General features: G+C 43.3%; 2 protein-coding genes across 2 annotated transcripts in view; both read left to right on the plus strand.

Annotated features, from left to right (window-relative positions):
• The window catches only part of ITCH (itchy E3 ubiquitin protein ligase), a 61,792-nt gene extending 56,646 nt beyond the window's left edge, over nt 1-5,146 (plus strand). Inside the window, exons 21-24 of the mRNA XM_074605337.1 lie at nt 1,174-1,278; nt 1,509-1,605; nt 1,992-2,064; nt 2,507-5,146. Of these exons, the coding sequence (XP_074461438.1) occupies nt 1,174-1,278; nt 1,509-1,605; nt 1,992-2,064; nt 2,507-2,606 (375 nt within the window). The 3' untranslated portion in view covers nt 2,607-5,146. The remainder of the gene's footprint in view (nt 1-1,173; nt 1,279-1,508; nt 1,606-1,991; nt 2,065-2,506) is intronic.
• A 572-nt stretch (nt 5,147-5,718) lies between these two features.
• Nucleotides 5,719-13,475, plus strand: DYNLRB1 (dynein light chain roadblock-type 1). The gene is made up of 4 exons (XM_074605340.1): nt 5,719-7,519; nt 10,120-10,195; nt 11,681-11,848; nt 12,956-13,475. The coding sequence occupies exons 1-4, from the start codon at nt 7,373-7,375 to the stop codon at nt 12,997-12,999; spliced, it is 435 nt and encodes a 144-aa protein (XP_074461441.1). The 5' UTR covers nt 5,719-7,372; the 3' UTR covers nt 13,000-13,475.
• Nucleotides 13,476-18,183: the final 4,708 nt, after the last annotated feature.

Genomic DNA, 18,183 nt, shown 5'->3' on the forward strand with positions numbered 1-18,183 from the left:
CATATAGACTGGACCAGGTTCTAGATGGTTTTGAGATCTCAAAATTACACTTTCTGTATCATCTGTTCAATTTAAAAAGATAAAAACATAAAAAGAAAACATCCTGTTTCTGGGCTCCCAGTTCAAGACAGACAAGGAACTAGTGGAGAGAGTCCAGTGGAGGGCTATGAAGATGATGAGGGGCCTGGAGCATCTCTCTGCTGAGGAAAGGCTGAGAGCCCTGGGGCTGTTCAGCCTGGAGAAGAGCGGACTGAGAGGGGATCTCACCAATGCTCAGCAATATCTACAGGGCGGGTGTCAGGAGGATGGGGCCAGGCTTTTTTCAGTGGTGCCCAGTGACAGGACAAGGGGCAACGGGCACAAACTGGAACATGGGAAATTCTGTCCGAACACGAGGAAAAACTTCTTTCCTTTGAGGGTGCCAGAGCACTGGAATAGGCTGCCCAGAGAGAGGGTGGGTGTGGAGTCTCCTCTGGAGACATTCAAAACCCACCTGGACACGTTCTTGTGCAACCTGCTCTGGGTGACCCTGCTCTGGCAGGGGTTTGGACTTAGATGATCTCCAGAGGTCCCTTCCAACCCTGGCCATTCTGTGATTCTGTGTTCCTAGCATAGAATTTTATGGCTGGGCAATGATAAACCGTTCCTGGCTTAGATGTCTAAATGCAAGCAATTACTCCATTTCTCATGGCAGAGATGACAAGAGGAAATGGCCTCAGGTTGCGCCAGGGGAGGTTTAGCATATATATTAGGAAAAATTTGTACACTGAAAGGGTTATTAAGCATTGGAACAGGCTGCCCAAGGAAGTGGTGGAATTGCCATCCCTGGAAGTATTTAAAAGCCAAGTAGACATAGTGCTTAGCGACATGGTTTAGTGATGGGTTTTGTCAGTTTTGGGTTGGTGGTTGGACACAATCTGAAAGGTCCCTTCCAACCTAGACGATTCTATGGTGCTGTCTGTTTTGTGGCCTCTCCAAGTACACTTCATGAGCAGTCATCATTCTTTGTTGTAGAAGTTTTGGATAAAGTTTAAAATTACAAACAAGTATACTGTCACTGCAGATGCTTCTAAGTACGGGTGCGGTTGATGTCCTGTTTGGCTGTGTGGGAAGTCATAGAAGGAAAGTCATAACTTGCATTCGCAACCTTATTTCCCTTTTTCTCCCCTAAAGGTGCTTCTATGTGGAATGCAAGAAATTGATTTGAATGACTGGCAGAGGCATACCATCTACCGGCACTACACCAGGACCAGCAGACAGATAATGTGGTTCTGGCAGGTTTGTAGACTGTGTTTTATTCTTGGACCAACAGAAGTTACAGAGCACAGCTACAGCTTAGTAAACAACGGTCAGAATTATTGAGCAGATCTGTAGTGTGTAAATATAAATTCTTACTGCTAATTCAGCTATTCCTAACAGTCATGTAATCTGTTAATCTATGGATGATGATGGGAAGATCTGAATATCAAATCTATACCTACATGTTTATTTCAATTATTATTTTTCAGTTTGTGAAAGAAATAGATAACGAGAAGAGAATGAGACTCTTGCAGTTTGTTACCGGAACATGCAGATTACCAGTGGGAGGATTTGCTGACCTCATGGGTATGCATTAATAATCCCTCTAATGCATTAGATAATTTTTTTTTTTTAAAAGAACCAAGTTATACATTTATGGACACTTTTAATTAATTTTATATTTAATGTTGTTTTGTAAGTCCTGTATATACTTGAGCTGTGGTGGAAAAAGAGATGGAGGGAATGTTTACAGCTGTTGTATTGAGTTTGAAAATCACTTCAAATTAATACATGTCTCCACGTGCATACTTTGATCTGGACAAAGTTGAATAGTGGAAGACAGATGTCTCTTTTCTGTGTGAGTAATGGTGATTTTGTTTTGCGTTTAAGCCTCTCATGCCGCAGTGGTAATGTGTTACCTACTGATACAAAGGTAGCTAGACCTATGACTTATTTATTTCAATTTGTTACAGGGAGCAACGGACCCCAAAAATTTTGTATTGAAAAAGTTGGAAAGGAAAACTGGTTACCTAGAAGTCATACCTGGTGAGTATGTAACAAACCAGAATTTTACTATTGTTCTGGTTTTGCTGACAACAATCTACGCGGCGATTTTAGTGAATGGGTAATATACTTAAATGGTTGAGACTAGGTGAAAGCAAAGTTCTACCGATAAACTTTGGTGTTGAATAAAAGCTGAACTTCTGAAAAACACCTGTGGAATGGAATAGGTTCCATTGTAAATTTTGTGGATTTGTGTATTAGTGAAAGTTGAGTGTAATAAATAGTACTGTTTAAAGAGGTTGGGATCGATTCAAGCGGTTAAATACTAACTTTAGCTTTCAGAAATACATAAATTTACGTTGGCGGTCACCTTTTCACAGGGTATAAATCCTGGTATCCATCTACACAGCAAAAAGTTTAGTTACCCATATTTTTTGTGATGGTTTAATTATTTTTCAGTACTTATTTTTTTCTTTATTTTCAGTTTCAATCGCTTAGACCTTCCACCTTATAAGAATTATGAGCAGTTGAAGGAAAAGCTGTTGTTCGCAATTGAAGAAACAGAAGGATTTGGGCAAGAATAGCTAAAATTTGCACCTCGAAGAATGTGAACTCAACACGATGTATGTTCTTCACTTCTTCTGCTTGTTGCACACTTCATTGTAAAGTAGACTTGACTTGGATTTATTTAACAATACTAATATGTAAGTAAATGGATGTTATCCTGAGGTTTTATCCATATTAACTCTGGATTTCTACTGAGCACTTTCAGAAATCAAATGAGCAATCAGATACGGCTACAAATGAATTATGACCTAGGTAGAGGTTTAATACAGCTTTGGGCTCTGCTTCGTTTTACCATTCATTAATTAGAATGTGTCCTTAATGACTGACACATTTTTAACAATAGTTTTGTCTTTCCTTTTTAGTAGCATTTTTTGCTACTGATGCACTGGGAAGTTCATTGGTAGCTGCAATGCTGCAGCATCGTCATAAGCCTCTTTACAGCAGTGTAATTAGAGCCAGCTTGTAACGATCCTCTCCGTACCATGAGCAAACTCATTGCTAAAGCTCTTTTTTCTAACTCAAGTGTGGCCAGACTGTTTTTTCCCCGCCTGGAGCCTGCTCACATGCCAGCTGGACTCAAGCTGCTGTTCAGGGGATGTCAAACTGTGGCACAAATCCAGGGCATAGCTTTGCTTTGTTTTTTTCCAAATCCTGCTAATTTCAGCAAAATAGACACCCGCCCAAAGTTGTTGGAACATTTCTTTGTGCCCTCAGAAGAATTCTGATCTTTTTCTGTGTAACACATTTAACTTTTAAATCAATGTTAACACTGTGGTACTTCACTTGTTTTGCAAAAGACAAGACCACCTGGGATTGCACTGATTCCATTTAGATTCCTGTTTGCAGACTGATGTTTCTTGTCAAAAGTGTTAATGGACATTATTCTCAGTGTTATTCTTACATGTAGCAGTCAGTTTGCTCTGAAAACTGTATTGGGTTCTCAGGAAGAGGTGCAAAACAACTGGATTCGGAAAATGGTAATACTTATCATTTTTGCTGATGAACTGATATATTGTCTAAAGCTGAGAGGATTAGAAAGTTCAGACACGGATTACAGATTTTTTTAAAAGCTGGAGCATCAGTAAATAGTTCTATAAAGATTGAAACTAAAGTTTTTGGGGGAGGTTTCTAAGCTAATTCACCCTAAGCTGCTTACAGCTAGTAACTTTTGTAAGTGAGTTCCTATTGGACTAATAACATCTTTTACTTCCTTTTAGAATATGTTAGTATTCGATTCTCTTCTGGTTTACAATAACATTTTGCATTTTACTGCTCCTTTAGACTGAATGCACTTTTTGGGTATGATCAGCTCTTTCCTTATCTGAAGGGAGGAAAGCAAACCTCAATGAGCGGAGCTGTTCGCCGCAGTAAGAGACCTGACACTTGAAATAGCATGTAGCACATCTTAAAGCATAAGCGCAGCTCAGAGCCGTTGGGACAGCGAGCTGTTTTTAAGAGGCTTCTAGATATCGGAGGTGAAACAGGACAGTGGGAAACTGTAAAACTGAACTTCCAGTCTTGAAGAGAGTATTTCTTTCCTGCTGTCCCTTCCGACTAAACCATAAGAGGGAAAAACTGATTCAGGCCTAAGAACCAAGACACTACAGTTTTTAACTGACTTCAAGAGTTTTTCAGGTCATACAATACATGATTATTGGAAGGCAGAATGATTAGGCTTAAAGTGAATAACTCTTCTGTCATGCGTATTCTAGGAAAGGCATAGAAAAGAGTTTCTGATGATACAGAAATGACCCTCTTACAGTTTCAATGATGATGAGAATTAATCTTACGTCATGGCTTTACGAGGAGGAAAATCTGCCAACTTCAAAACGTGTGATGGATATATTACCATATACAGCTCATGAGGAGAAAAAAAGCCTTATAAATATTTTCTGTTTATATTAATTCTTACAAGGAAATGTAGTTATCTAACGTATTTACAAGAGAGATTAAATTAAGCAAGATAATGCAAGATTAAGCTATGAAAAATAGTGTTCTGCATAATGCTTTATGATTCGTGTAGGGAACCTAGAAATATTGTTAATGTATAAAAATCACCCAAAAGGCTTTCAGCCCTATATTTTTAAAATAAAGAATAGTTATAATTGAAATAGCCTTAGCCCTAGTTCTATAGGGTATGGCTGTTTAATATTTTTATGGTTGAAATGTTTAGTTCAGGAAAAAGGTAAACGCTTGTATATATTTTTGCAGTCCGGGATTCCACTTACTCCATTTTTTTCTTTAATTTAAACGGCATGTTTATATGTCTTTTCTGCTGTATTAGGATGGGGGAAAGGGGGCTGGATATCCCAAGCACCAGATACAATTTTAAAATATTGCAAATAAAGAATTCATTGGGGGGTGGGGAGGGGAAAAATCTGTGAAACATTGGATTCGACCAAAACATAAAAAACTTAAAGCAACTTTACTGTGTTAAATTGGCAATATTCTGAAGTCAGAAGTGAAGATCACTTAGGCATTTTACTTTGTCAGCATTGTGGATGCTAACAAATCTGTTCTTACAGCATGTTCTGTAGAAATAAACAGGAATGAATCTAAGCCACTGGTGCACTTTTCTGTTCTTTATATGGGGATCTGGTGAAAACGCGTGGATGAGCCCACAGCATCTGGTATCCCAGATAATAGATTATTATGGACTTAGAAGTAAGATTTTCAGCAGAGATTAATGAACTTGCCTCCCACTACTTCAAGTGATTTAGCAGCCTGAGCTGCGTAAATTCATGTTATGTCACAAATCTATATTCATATGCAACTGTCAATTCATTCTAATTTTCAAGTATTAAAATAACTTTTATTTAGAATTTTGCCTTATGCGAATGACATGAGAAAATTAAATGCTGAGCTGCTGATCTAAGAATTAACAAAGCCTTATTGTTCTGGGTAGCTCAGGAAATGTTAATATACTAATGAGATGCGTGGTAAATGCATCACAGAATGGTTTGGGTTGGAAGACATGGTCATGTCTTCCCTGATCTAATATGGAAGTTGTTTGGGTTTTTTAATCCAGTTGCTTGTATTTAAAAAAAAAAAGGTGGGTTTTTTATTATTCTGAGAAAAGTAAAACAAAAAAAAAACCCGCTTGTTTAATTTTTTTTTTTGTTTGAATTTTTACTACATGCTGCACTGGATTTGTAATCTCAGCTCCCTCTGTTATATTGGTATCTCCAGCCCCCTTTTTGTGATGTCTTTTAATTTTCTTCAAGAATCACTGTTTGTGTATATGTGCTCTAGTGAACTCGTATATAAACTGGGATCAGCAGCACTGGATTGTAAAATACTGTACTGAAATTCATTGTTGAAATTTCCTTGCATTGTAATTTCAAATACTCAGGTAACTGTAACAGTATCTCAGTAAGTCAAATACTTTTATAAAACTACTTAAAGAGCTGGTAGTCTCGTCATTATTCCCTCTGTGTTACGAAGCATCCGTGTGCAAATAAATTGTCTGTCTGCTCCTTTGGAGGGTGAGGCGTTAGGCTCTCTGAAGTTGTTTTTCTAGCAAAGGTCTTCAGGAATATTTCTTTCCCGAGACCCCTTCTGCCGTTGTTGATTGCACTGGAAATTCATTAGGAGATTTCAGACATGACTGCCTTTGTCACTGGTTAGAAACTGCAGATTAAACAATTCCTGAATTTTTGGTGCTCGTGATCCTGGGGATGCTGCCCTGAGGAGAGGGTGAGGCTGCTGGTCCGTCAGTGCCGGTGCCCTGAGGAAGACGGTCTGGAGAAAGGTTCTGCAGGAGCCACAGCTTCAACATTTCCTTGTGCCACTACTGCAGTGATAACAAAAATGAGCTATGACTGTGCAAGGTTGTGTTTTCTCTTCTGTTTAGGGGAAAAAAGCTCAGGTGAGAGTGACCAGCCTTGTAGTTACCCTGAGCTGCCTCCTCAAAGGCAGAAGTGGTATTTACCTTCTTCCTCTCATCAGGATCCTCTCCTGATCACCAGGACCTTGCAAAGATAGTTGAGACGGGCTTGACAATTGCTTTGGCCAGCTCCCTCGGTGCTCACCAGTACATCCCATCACTCTCATCAACTTGTTCATGTCTAATTTGTTCAAATGTTCCCTAAACTGCTTCTCCTCCACAGAGGGCACCTTCCTTGCTGCAGACCTTCCCACTGGGTTTTCCCTCTGCTTACTTTCCCAGATGTTCACACGGGTTTGGTTTATACAATTTTGTTAGCAGTAACAACTCCCAACTATGCTGGGACTAGAAGTTGAATGCATCTGTGGTAAAATGACTTTACGTAACCAAGCTTTAAAACTTATGGCTGGGTTAATAAGAGAGATTGGAATTTAAATTAATTTGGTTACAGAGCTGTAAGTATCCACCAGAAGGGAAAATTGCTGTATCCCTGGGATCCTAACGAAGGATTTGTGCTGTGTCTGCTCTTGACCCATCAGCTCCCCAGCAGTGCAGAAACGGCAGGATGCGCTGGAGGAATCTTCTGTCGTCTCTGAGCAGAGAGTAGTGACTGCCGGGTCTGAAGGACCAGTGACCTCATCTGCCATGTCAAATACTTGAAAAAAAAAAAGAAAATAGTTCGCGAGGTCGCCTTTCTACTCCTCACCCGGGGCAGACGCCACCTCTACCCGTCTGACCTGAGTCCCCGGGGTTTTCCCCGGCCCGGCCGGTTTAGGGGTGCGCCAGCGGGGCCAGCACTCACCCTGCCCGGGCGGCTCTCCCCGCCCCACCACGGTTACGTGAGGCCCGGGACTTTGGGGGTCCGCCGGGGCGGCGCCTGTTCCGGGCCCTGAGGCGATGGGGGCGAGGCCTCGCCCCGCCCTGGGACAAGCACTTCCGGGGCAGGGCGCGCACGCACCGCCCCCCTCCGCGCCCATTGGCCGAGCGGGCAGCGCATGCGCGCGGGGCCGTGACGGGGCGGAGCGGCGGCGGCGGCTCGAGATGGTGGGCGAGGAGGCGGTGGCGGGACTGGGGGGGTGTCTGTACTGCCGGGGCGGCGGGGGGGGGGTGTGTGTGTGCGTGCTCCTGGGCCGCCCGTCGCCCGGGCCTCGGGGGACTCCAGCCCGGGGAACGCCCGTGTCGGCGCTGTCGCCGGCGCCCGGCCCGCAGCAGGCGCCGGGCGAGGCGGGGGGGAGCGGCCGCAGGGCCTCCTCGGACGGAGGGGCCGCTAGCTCTCCCGTGTCTGGTGGCTCCGGGGGCCCCCTGCTTGCTCACGTAGGGGCTTCACTGGGAGGGCCGAGCCCAGCCGGGCTTCTGCCCCGAATCGCGGCCCTGGAAAGCGTCTCATTGCCATAAACCTTCCGTTAATTCTGGGGGGCACTGGAGCGGGCCGTGTGACGGCGGGCCGAGGGAGGAGAGTGTTTGTGTTTCTTACGGCTGCCAGGTTACAATTCCCAAAGCTGAAAGCACTCGGGGGAAAAGGCAGCTTTAAGAAAACTGGCTGTTTAGTATTCTGTGGAACTTGGAACCTATTTATTTCCTTATTATTGTGTTGGAGGTTGCTCCCTGTTCAAATGTATTGTTGGCTAGCACACATTCATGAAATTGGGGATCAAAATAGGTGGGAAAATTTCTAAAGAAATAAATACTGGCCCAAGTTGCAGGGGGAAAATTGACATAGTCTGATAAGACATGCTGTTTAGGCGATCCTAGGAGTTGAACTTTTCTAGATGAAAACAGGAAGATAAAGGCAGTTGTATTGTATATACAGCAAAGGCTACACAAGAGCAAATTGGTGATGGAGGGATATTTATTCTCCTTTTCAGAGTGCATCCCTCCTTCCCCATATACTGTCTCTTGTAGTTATTCAGCCCTGCATTAAGATAGTTGTTGTTTGTTTCAGGAGTTAAATACGCTATTTTTTCATCAGTAATATTTGTGCTGGTCTGGTGAATCAGACTGGCTTGTGGAGGTGTTGGACAAGCACCAGAGTGAGTGTCTGTGAAGTTGTGCGTGTGTGTCAGGGAGAAAGAACAGGGGGCCAAGACCTTCCCATGTCAACAGCAGTGAGCTGTTGGAACGGATCACCCCGCCAGTGAGTTGGAGCGTCTGTTGGTTGTTAGAAGAAATGAAAAATTTGTATTGTTCTGTATAGATGCTTCTTTGCATCCAAATAGGCTTGTTAAGGTTCAATGAAGAAAGGGTTTAATGAATCAGGACTTAAATACTGCTATTAAGAGGTCAGGAAATCATTTCAGACTTAACAGTGTGCCACCATATTTCTCTCAGCATTTGTACGCTCTGTTTCACTTCCCTTGTCTTACATTGGAAAATAGCCTGGCATTCGGAAATAATCAAGAGCTGTGTTGAAAAGACAGAATTTTTCTATTTTGGATAAGGCAGAAAAACTCTGCTTTGTGAAGACAAACTCGGGTGTTACCATCTCTTATCAGCAATAGATGTTACTCCAAGCAGCTGACACTAACGGCACTCTGCAGCAAGTTCGCTGGTAGTGCTGAGGCTGTGTTGTTTTGTTAGGACAAGCCCTTTTCCCTGGGAACCGGGCTTACAACATGGCTGGGCTCGTTTGCTGCGGGGTGGAAGTGGAGAGAGGGTTGTTCACGATGCCCAAGACACACGTTTTGCCAGATGCCCCTTACAGGTCTCACCTTTCCTGAGTTCAGGTGATTCCTGTCTTCCCTCCTGGAGTGTTTCTGTGGGACTCTGTCTTGCAGGATCTGAAAGATGCTGTGTGTCTCTGTTTCCTTTAATGGGAATAAGAAATGCTAAATATTTACCCAGTGTGGAAAACAGCTCAGGTGCTGAGTTTTTCTGACTCTATTAGACAACCCATAGTTAAATTTTGATTAATGTCTTGTAGCAATGGCAGTTGTGCAGAAGGGTTTGAAAGCTCTTCTGAAGCTGATGGTGATGTTTACAGGGAAGGCAGAGGGACTACTGCCTTGGCCTTCAGTTTTTATTTTTCTCTTTTTTCTTTTCTTTTGCAAAGCTGTAAGTTATTGCTAGTGGTTATAATCTTGTAGCTATCCCAGCATGACTCGTGATTATAAATAAATAGCATTTATTCAGTCTTTTTCCCCTCACTTTTCTTATTTGTAATTGCTCTTAGCATTCATTTGATAAAAGGGACGGTAGTCTTGCACCCAGAATGTATTTTTTTTTCCTCTACTTTTTTCATAAATTCCATGTATATTTTTCATATGTGATTTTAGCTTGACAGCTAAATTGTAGCAGTCTGACTAAGCAGTCTTCCAGTTGCAAGCCTACAGTAAGGAAATGACACGGGAGGTTGCGGGAGGGTTGGGGAGGAGGAGGGAGGGAAAGATTAGAGGGGAGTTCCAAATTTCCACAACTTATAATCACAGATGAGCAAAGAGTGAAGACAGATGGAAAACAATGGAAAAGGTTGTGCAGAAAAGGTATTATTGAGTAGTACCGACACTTTGCTGTATAGAACAGTGTAGGTGGTATCTGTTTGAATCATCTTTGTGCAGCTTTATTTTCAGACACAGTATTACAAAGCTTTGGTGGAAGGCAAATAGCAGCTGTAATCATCTATTGATTTGGTCTTTCTCTGTTTGCAGGCTGAGGTGGAAGAAACACTGAAGCGTATTCAGAGCCAAAAAGGAGTGCAAGGAATCATTGTTGTTAATTCTGAAGGTACTGTTTTCTGAGATACAGCTTATTCTAAACGTGCGCTTTAAGGACCGCTGATTGTACTACTTGCATTTAGACTGCAGTCCGTCTTTAGCACAGGTTTCCCTGTAGCCAAAGCAGATGGACAGTGATTAGGCTCCAAGAGAAAATTGGATTCCCTTTTCTGCAAGCTCACTTTATTATTTTAGGAAATAAATTAAATAAAATAAATTGCAAAAGCTTAGAAATACTCAAGTTACGCCAGTGTTTGAGACCGTGTTCTGTCAAAGCCTTTACCAGTAGCACTAAAAGCTCTCATGACATCTCAAATCTTGCAGCCGTGCATGTGCAGGATGCTGCTGTCTTGGCGGACTCGAGTAGCTTGGCAGCTGTCTCGTGCTTGTGGCTTCCTGAGACGCATAAGCTTATTGTCTCTTTCTGGAGTCACTGAAGGGTCCAACAGAGCAGACTTGTTCAGAGCACTCTGAATACACTGTGAGCAGCCCAACCTCTTAAATTGTGTGATTATCAATTTAAATCGAACGTTTCCTAGAAAAAAATCCTTAGAAAAGAAGACAGTGGCTGTATATGAATATATCGAAGATCAGATCATTGCGTACTTGTATGCCACTTGTGGTCCTGCTTGCTGCTTTTTCATGGAATCACAGAATCATCTAGGTTGGAAAGGGCCTTTAAGATCATCAAGTGCAACCGTCACTCATGACAGTGAATAATGGATTGTGCTCTCCAGGCCGAAGCTGCGCTTATTTGAACATAGACCTGCAGCAGTATTTCTGCCACGCCAGTATGTGGTAGTTGGCTGTTGCCTTGTTCTGACACGCAAGCTGAATTTCGGCTGGCTTTCTATGGGAAAACATCTCCAACGGGTGGCAGAAGTATATAAGGGAGGGAAGGCTCTGGCCAAACAGTGTCAGCGTGTCTGCCCTCTTGGCTGGTGCGCAGGAATTGAACAGGGGACCTCGCAGGACTGCATCAACTCTTGTGGCTAAATGTCAGAGCCTCCACTTTGTCACTGTGTGATGCAGCAGCTGATGTCCTCCTCCATCAACATTGACCCCGGCCTGGCTTACTTGAATGTCATTTAACTGGGATGTTCAGGAGCCTTTCTGAGAGGAAAAGCTGTCCCCAGTCATGAGAACAAAACCAAAACATTGGTATTTCCTCTCTCCCCGAGATACTTTTTTTGTTGTTAATTATTTCTATTTATAAATCTCATAAATAAACAAATAAATGAAAAAGCAAAAGTAAAGCACTTATGCTACTAGAGGTAAACAGTTCTTCTCACCTACACCTGTGGTTCCAGATCTGAGACTTTCCACATCTTATTTCTGTTCATGTTCTTCTTTTAAGCTTTTAAAAAGAACACTCCCTGGTATAGCGACAACATCTGCTGAGATTAACCAGCCACCCCGTTGGACCTGATGATGCCCAAGGTGGATTTAGTTCTGGAGTTTGTCACTGTCCCTTGCTGTCCCCTGTTTCTTGCAGGTATTCCCATCAAAAGTACTATGGACAACTCCACAACGATTCAGTACGCGGGCCTCATGCACAGCTTCATCATGAAAGCAAGGAGCACTGTGCGAGACATTGATCCCCAGAATGACCTCACGTTCCTGCGGATCCGCTCCAAGAAAAACGAAATCATGGTGGCACCAGGTAAAAGCGAATGGGGTGAAAGCAGGCATCAGGGAATCCAGCAGAATTCTTTTCTTGTGAGATAACACTGTCAGCCTGAGAGAAAAGTTCTACCTGCTGCTTTATTCATATTGTATAATCTCTTCTTTTCCAAGAAGCTGTTTTGCTTTCTTCAGAGTTGAAAGCTTTTATCTTTGACCTAAGTTTGCTTTTTCATGTTTGAATGTGGGAAATCACTTTCCTCATTTCATGCTGATCAAAGTAGAAACTGTTAAATAGTGTTTGAAGGTGTGTTGCAGCCTCTTACGCTTTGCATTTTTCAGTTTAAAACCACAAGAGTTGGAAAGGAATACGTTTGGAGAGCAATTTCAGTTCAGCGCCGTAGACTGAGCGATAAAGCAAAACAGTCTAATAGATTTTCCAGTTCAGAGGAAAGCAATAGAACACACTGTAGCTGTAATCATGAGTCACAGAATATACCAGCAGCAACCTTCCTTTCAGGAAACGTTCTCAGTATCTCATCACATTATGAAAGAGGAAGCAAAGAGCTAAGTGCAGTTCTTTAACGTGGCAGGAACTTAGCTTTGCATGGGCTCTGTGGTGGGATTGTGCTGCTGCGAAGGCAGAGGAGGGATTGCAGTTGGCAGCGCACTGCTCCGCAGGGACTGCTGGAGGCAGACAGGCTCTGGGGTTTGTGCTGAGGCAGCCTCTGATTTCCATTTGAAGGGTGAAAAGAGATGAATAAGCATTGCTCCAGGAAAAATGCAGCTACAGCCGCTGCAGCCCAGCAGCCTGCCTGTGAGATATGGGAAATCTCTGTCTTGCACCGCCTGTTTTGATTCCATCATCGCACGTGCCAGTTGCTGTTGCTTCCTAGGCAGAAGCTGAGTTCAATTCAGTTGGCTCAGGAGCACGCGGTTTCTAAAGCTGAGACTTCTTCCTCAGTAAAACTCATCAAAATAAGTGATCTGACGTGCCAAGCCGGTTTTGCTCATTGAGAATGAATGTTGGGATTCTATAGTTCCCACTGGGCAGCAGTGAGATATGAAAAAACGTTGACATTTACTGTTGCTGTGAACAAATACCAGCAATGAAAGAATAATTTGTTTATTTTTTTTTTTCCTCCAGATAAAGACTACTTCCTGATTGTCATCCAGAATCCAACTGAATGATTACACTGACTGGGTCTGGTTTTCCCCCTTTGCCCGACTGTTGTTTTTTTTTTTTTAATTTAATGGTAAAGCATAGAGCATTAGTGTTAACTCTGCTGTGCCACTTCAGTAATGTCTGGATAAACAAAAGCAGGTGGTTTTGTTGTTTACAAACAGAAAAAGTGGCTTTTTTTTTTTGGTATCGCAAGTCATTTTGAGGAGAAGTTGGTGAATTAGAATCAGGCAGTAAAAAATGCAACAGATCCTTTTAATAGTTAAGATATTATAGTAAAACTCTAATAATGTTCTAAAAAAGATTATTCTTTGTATGTTTCCATGCTTCTGTCACCACCGTTTGAGTCCTGCTTTTACACTATTACTTTCGAATGACTGTAAATATGAAACTTGCCTATCTTCTAGTGCTGTCTTATTCTGTTCGTTTTACAAGTTCCTTTGAAAAAGCCCGGCCATATCGAATTAAAAAGTGTCATCGGTGACTGTTGTTGTGTTGTGTGTTTTCCTTCTGAAGATTTTAATTATTCTCATGATTGGTTGAGGTTTTCTTCAAAAAATAGAACCTTCCTAGGACTATATTTACTCATCTGTTGCTGTCTCTAAACAAGGATTTAGTCTAAGTGCATGTGCAATGTAGTTATAACTCCTCGTATGTTGGAGCATTTTCCTACCAGTTCCTTTTTGTTTCAGACAGAGCAGTGTTGTGGCTAAGGAAGGCCATGGAGACTGCCCGTTGGACTCTCACGCCATCACAATTCAGTAGACAATTTGTTCTGGTATCTTCCTTTAGTAATTTTTTATGGATGGCCACTAAGGACAAAAAAAAGGTTCCTCCAAAATAATAAAGGGGTTATTTTTGTAGCCTTGAAAGAGCCTCATAATTGCGTGCAGAGCTCAAGAATTTGCGCCGAATGTCGGTGTTGAACATATTCATCACGTGTGTGACAGACGCAACTGTGGCTTGTCCTGAAGAGTCTTAGCGATGTGCAAAAGGTCACAGCCCAGATTCAGAAGTGATGCACATTGTCTTGCACTGCATTTTCTTTGTGTACTCGGGTGGCTCAATACAGGTAATGGCTACAGCAGGGAGCCGCTTCCTTCCCCAGGCTCATGTGTCCCATGGAGAAGAGGGGGCAGCGGGTACCATGGCTGCCTGCTTGTGCTTCATCCTCCTCGCATGTCTGTCCTCAGGCTGCTTGTGACGGAAGTGTGTCACCAGCCTGAAAAGGAATGTCTCCCGCAGTGCACCTCAGCAAAGGGGCACAGCCCACAGGCATGAAACGCACTGTGCAGTTAAAGAACGAACCTTGATTGAGTAACTGCTGTTTTGTGAGGGGATGCTGTTTCTTGTGCTGGTGAGGGATCACTTCTAACTCGTGTACCTCTGTTGGCAGAAGTGTAACCTGTGTTTAGCCCTGCTCTTTCAAAATTACAAGCAGTAGGAACATGCGATACTGTCCAGTTCTACGCCGAGGAACAGAGTAAGGATTTAGGGCCTAGGGGGTGTTCCAGCCAACTGCCTGCAGTGCAGTTTTGGAGTCTTAGTCAAAATATCAGTGTCGACTCGGACACTTTTCTGGATTTCAGAGCACGAAGTGATGGGGTGGACGTGTGGTGACTCAAACAGCTGAGGTAACCTGTATATTCAAGTGGTTGTTTTCTGTGCGTTTTCGGGTTTGTCATTAATTTATAGACTGTGTCTAACTTTTTAGGTAATGTTTATGACTATGAAGGTCAGAAATATTCGTTCAGATCTGTAAAGTGGTGAGGGTGCTTTACAGCATTTTGAGTATCTCGGCTGTCGCTCCGGTATGAATGCTCTCTTCAAAAAAATGATCCCCAGCAAGCTGAAGCCTCTGGATAATAACTGAATAGTGAGGCAGGGCAGAAGAAAAATGTGACTTCAGTTATCTCCTCTGACTTTTGTTGTTCCAAGCCAGAGAAATGTTTCCTTGGAGGTGGTGACCTGCTTACATATTTTGTCTTTCCCTAGTAGGTGGCAGTGTTACTCTTTTGAACAGCGAAGAATTTCTGTAGTGTCCTCCGTTCTTTTGGACACTTCCTTAAGGATCGCTGTCCTGCTGGTGGTTTTGTGTCACATCTGAGTTTGGGACAGAGAGTGTTTTTGGGTTTTGTGTGTTTTTTTGTTTTTTTTTTTTAAACAAGCTGTAATAAATAATCCTATTGCAAAGCAAAGATCATTCCCATTTTCTGCATTGTGTTGAGACCAAAAACTTGCAGTGAAATTACTGAGTTCCTGCTATATGCTCATTGATTGGGGGTTTGGAGAGGTTTTGGGGGTTGGTTTGGGTTTTGGGGTTTTTTTTGTTTGTTTTGGGGTTTTCTTCCAAGGACTGTTAGCAGTTGGACTTGAAATATACTCAGGAATTTGAATAAAGGGCTCTTGAAGAAGCTGGTTTGGGAGTCTGGAGGAGCTTGTCACATCCATCTGGTCAGGACAGGGCCTTGCCTATGCCATGTTAGTGCTGCCTTTACGCTGGCATTCAAAGTTAATTCAATTTTTTTTTTAAAAAAAAAGGGGAAGGGGTGGATGAAGCTGAAGAACAACTTCCATTTAGGTACTTACTATAGGGAAAAAAGTGTCTTATTTGGATTAGGAGCTTAAAAGAGTCACAGATCTGAGCGGAAGCAATTCCTTTGTATGCAAGTTGGGAGGATTTCACTTTACCTGAGTTATCTTAAAGAGGTTCAAGAAAGAGATGGGATGAAGTTCTGCTTCTTGTGCTGTGTTTGCTGAGTCTGGGCCTAGTCATTCGTATGGTAGAATTATTGTCACATTGAGGAACAACAGAAAAACAAGCATTATGGTTCCAGTCCTTTTTTCTATCCAGAAAGGATGAGGAGGTGGCTCAAAAGAGGACTTGAATAACCTTTGAGATCTTTGCCGTAGAGCTGCTTTGTGCTGTGGTTGGAGACGGGACTGATTTGCGGTCTTGGAGAAGTCACTTTTGATGGGTCCCTCTCTGAAGGCAGAGGAAGCGTTTGCTGCTGAGACGCAGAAAACAGACCCTAACGCATTACCAAGCTAATGAAAGGAAGTCGGGGGTATGGCTCTGGGGTGTGAACAGCAGCACTTGAGGCCCAAGGATGTGCTCCCATGCTGACTCTGCTCCAAGATAAGGCTCTGGCCGGGGAATGGAGGTGATAACATGTCAATACTGCAAGAGATGGGCTTGTAGAAACATCTTCTATGGGTCTTACAGCAGTTCTTTGAAGCCGCTCCAGCTTGTGTTTGCTCCAGCAACTCTTCCTCTGCCCGAGATGACTGAGGAGTGCATCCTCTTCACTCCTCTTCGTGTACAGGGCGTTTATGTTTGATCTTGTCTTACCACTTTTGTTATGTATAGCTACGTCTGGAGGGGATGAAAGCCTGGCACGGGCAGTTACAGCGATACAGGCTGGCCTTAGCTTAGTAGAGCAGCAGCTCCTTGAGCCAGTGTAATGGAGTGTGCAGGGCCATGAGCTCTGACAAACGCTGCCGTGTCAGCAGAAGCCTGAGCATCAACACAATTTCTGTGGACAAAAATACCCTTCCTTTACCAGCAGGGCAGGATTCCTTTGGGGAGGTTCCCCTCTGCCAGCACGGTTTTGCAAGCATCCAGGAGTGCTTATTGTTCACCCTGTCGGAATGCTGGCACGTGTAAAGCTGCTCCTTGGTCCTGGGTGGCGTTAGGCCAGCTTTCAGGGGCTGGGTTGGTACAGCTGGGTCCTTCCATCTTCTTTAGACCTTTGACTGATCTGGGGTTTTTGGATCTAAAGTCCACCTCCTGAAATAAGGAGTTTTGCTGATGACATCATTAAGAACAGGCAAACAGGAAAAATCTCCTGATTTTTCAGGAGAGCTGAAGGGAAGAAGTCTATAAATAATACTCTGCTGTATTAGAAGTAAAACTTCCTTGATCCGTGTCCCATTTTTGTAAATACATTAACATGCTGAGAAGCTCCGGAGCTTCCACGAACCAGTGTCTTCTCTCCCACTCTGGCTGTATGAATAATCTTCCATGGAATTATGGCCCCAGTCCTGCACTGAGATCTGCATGGGTAAAATTGGGGATCAGATCACTAAATTAGAGAGTTCCTCATGCCTCTCATCAAAAAGGACTTAATGCTTTATAACAATAGCAATAAAAAAATCCTTTGCTTGAGGATACAGTCTCTAACGTTGATCGGCTTGCCATGTCTGATTCCACATTGCTGCTTTCCCTTATGTATTTTATGATTAAAAGGAGCTATATTGGAAATGAATGTCTCTACCTCTATCTTAATTGTAAAAGTGAATCTGAAGAGCTTACACTTCCTTACCAGTATGTGTTTAATTAACTACTGCTACTGCTTGGTCAAGGAGAATCCATTATGTTAGCCGGGAAAGTAATTGTTTCCTTTTCTGGGTAAACTACAAGGAAAAAAGAATTTGATTGTAGTTACATATATTTTTCTTCTAATTGGTGACACTTCTAATAATTGAAGCATTTTTTTAATAGATGCATCTTCCATGTTTCTTTTTACCAAGGTTGTACTTAATCCTTTAACATTTTGTGTTCCCTTGTGTTTCGTGCCAACTCCCTGTAAACAATGCAATGTTGCTCCGGCAGAATACAGCTCTCGTTGCGGCATACATTGAGGAGGAACATTAAAGATGGCTTTTCCTGAGACGTTGACATTCTGTTTGCGGTTGTTTTTTGATTCGTTTATGGTAGCTCCAGAAATAGCCTGCCCTATTTGTAGTCATGCTGCGGTCTTTAAAATATTCAGCGTAGAAGTGGCTCTGAAGGCAGTGGGGAAGACGAGAGACTCGTTAGGTGAGAGATGATGGGGGTCACCGTGGGCATTGCAAATATCTGAAGATCTTGGTGAGATGAGTTAGCGTGCGGGTCTGCTGCCTGTAGATGCAGTGGTGCGGAGGGTCCGGGCAGGCATCTGCCTCTGGTGCTTCCCCTCCACGGGCCTCGCAGCAGCGGCATGCGGTGACGGAGACCACGGTGACAGGAATGGCAATGTCACCGGGGAGAGGTTTGAGCTGGGAGTGCCAGGAGAAGCTGCTGAGGCACTGACACCCGCCCCCTCCTTCCAGCACCCCCGAGAGCCTCGGCCCGAGGGTGCTTCTCTCCTCAGAGAAGGCCCCTCTGCCGGGCAGAGGCCGGTCTGTGACAGTGCGGGGGCAACGGCGGC

Source organism: Larus michahellis, chromosome 12, assembly GCF_964199755.1.
Source record: "Larus michahellis chromosome 12, bLarMic1.1, whole genome shotgun sequence".
In the NCBI taxonomy this organism is placed as follows: Eukaryota; Metazoa; Chordata; class Aves; order Charadriiformes; family Laridae; genus Larus; species Larus michahellis.

Bases quoted from the DNA above. Each gene is read 5' to 3' on its own strand.
- DYNLRB1 (XM_074605340.1), top strand. From the start codon at position 7,373: ATGGGGGCGAGGCCTCGCCCCGCCCTGGGACAAGCACTTCCGGGGCAG. The intron at 7,520-10,119 runs GTGGGCGAGGAG...CTCTGTTTGCAG, and splicing joins GGCGGCGGCGGCTCGAGATG to GCTGAGGTGGAAGAAACACT. The intron at 10,196-11,680 runs GTACTGTTTTCT...TGTTTCTTGCAG, and splicing joins CATTGTTGTTAATTCTGAAG to GTATTCCCATCAAAAGTACT.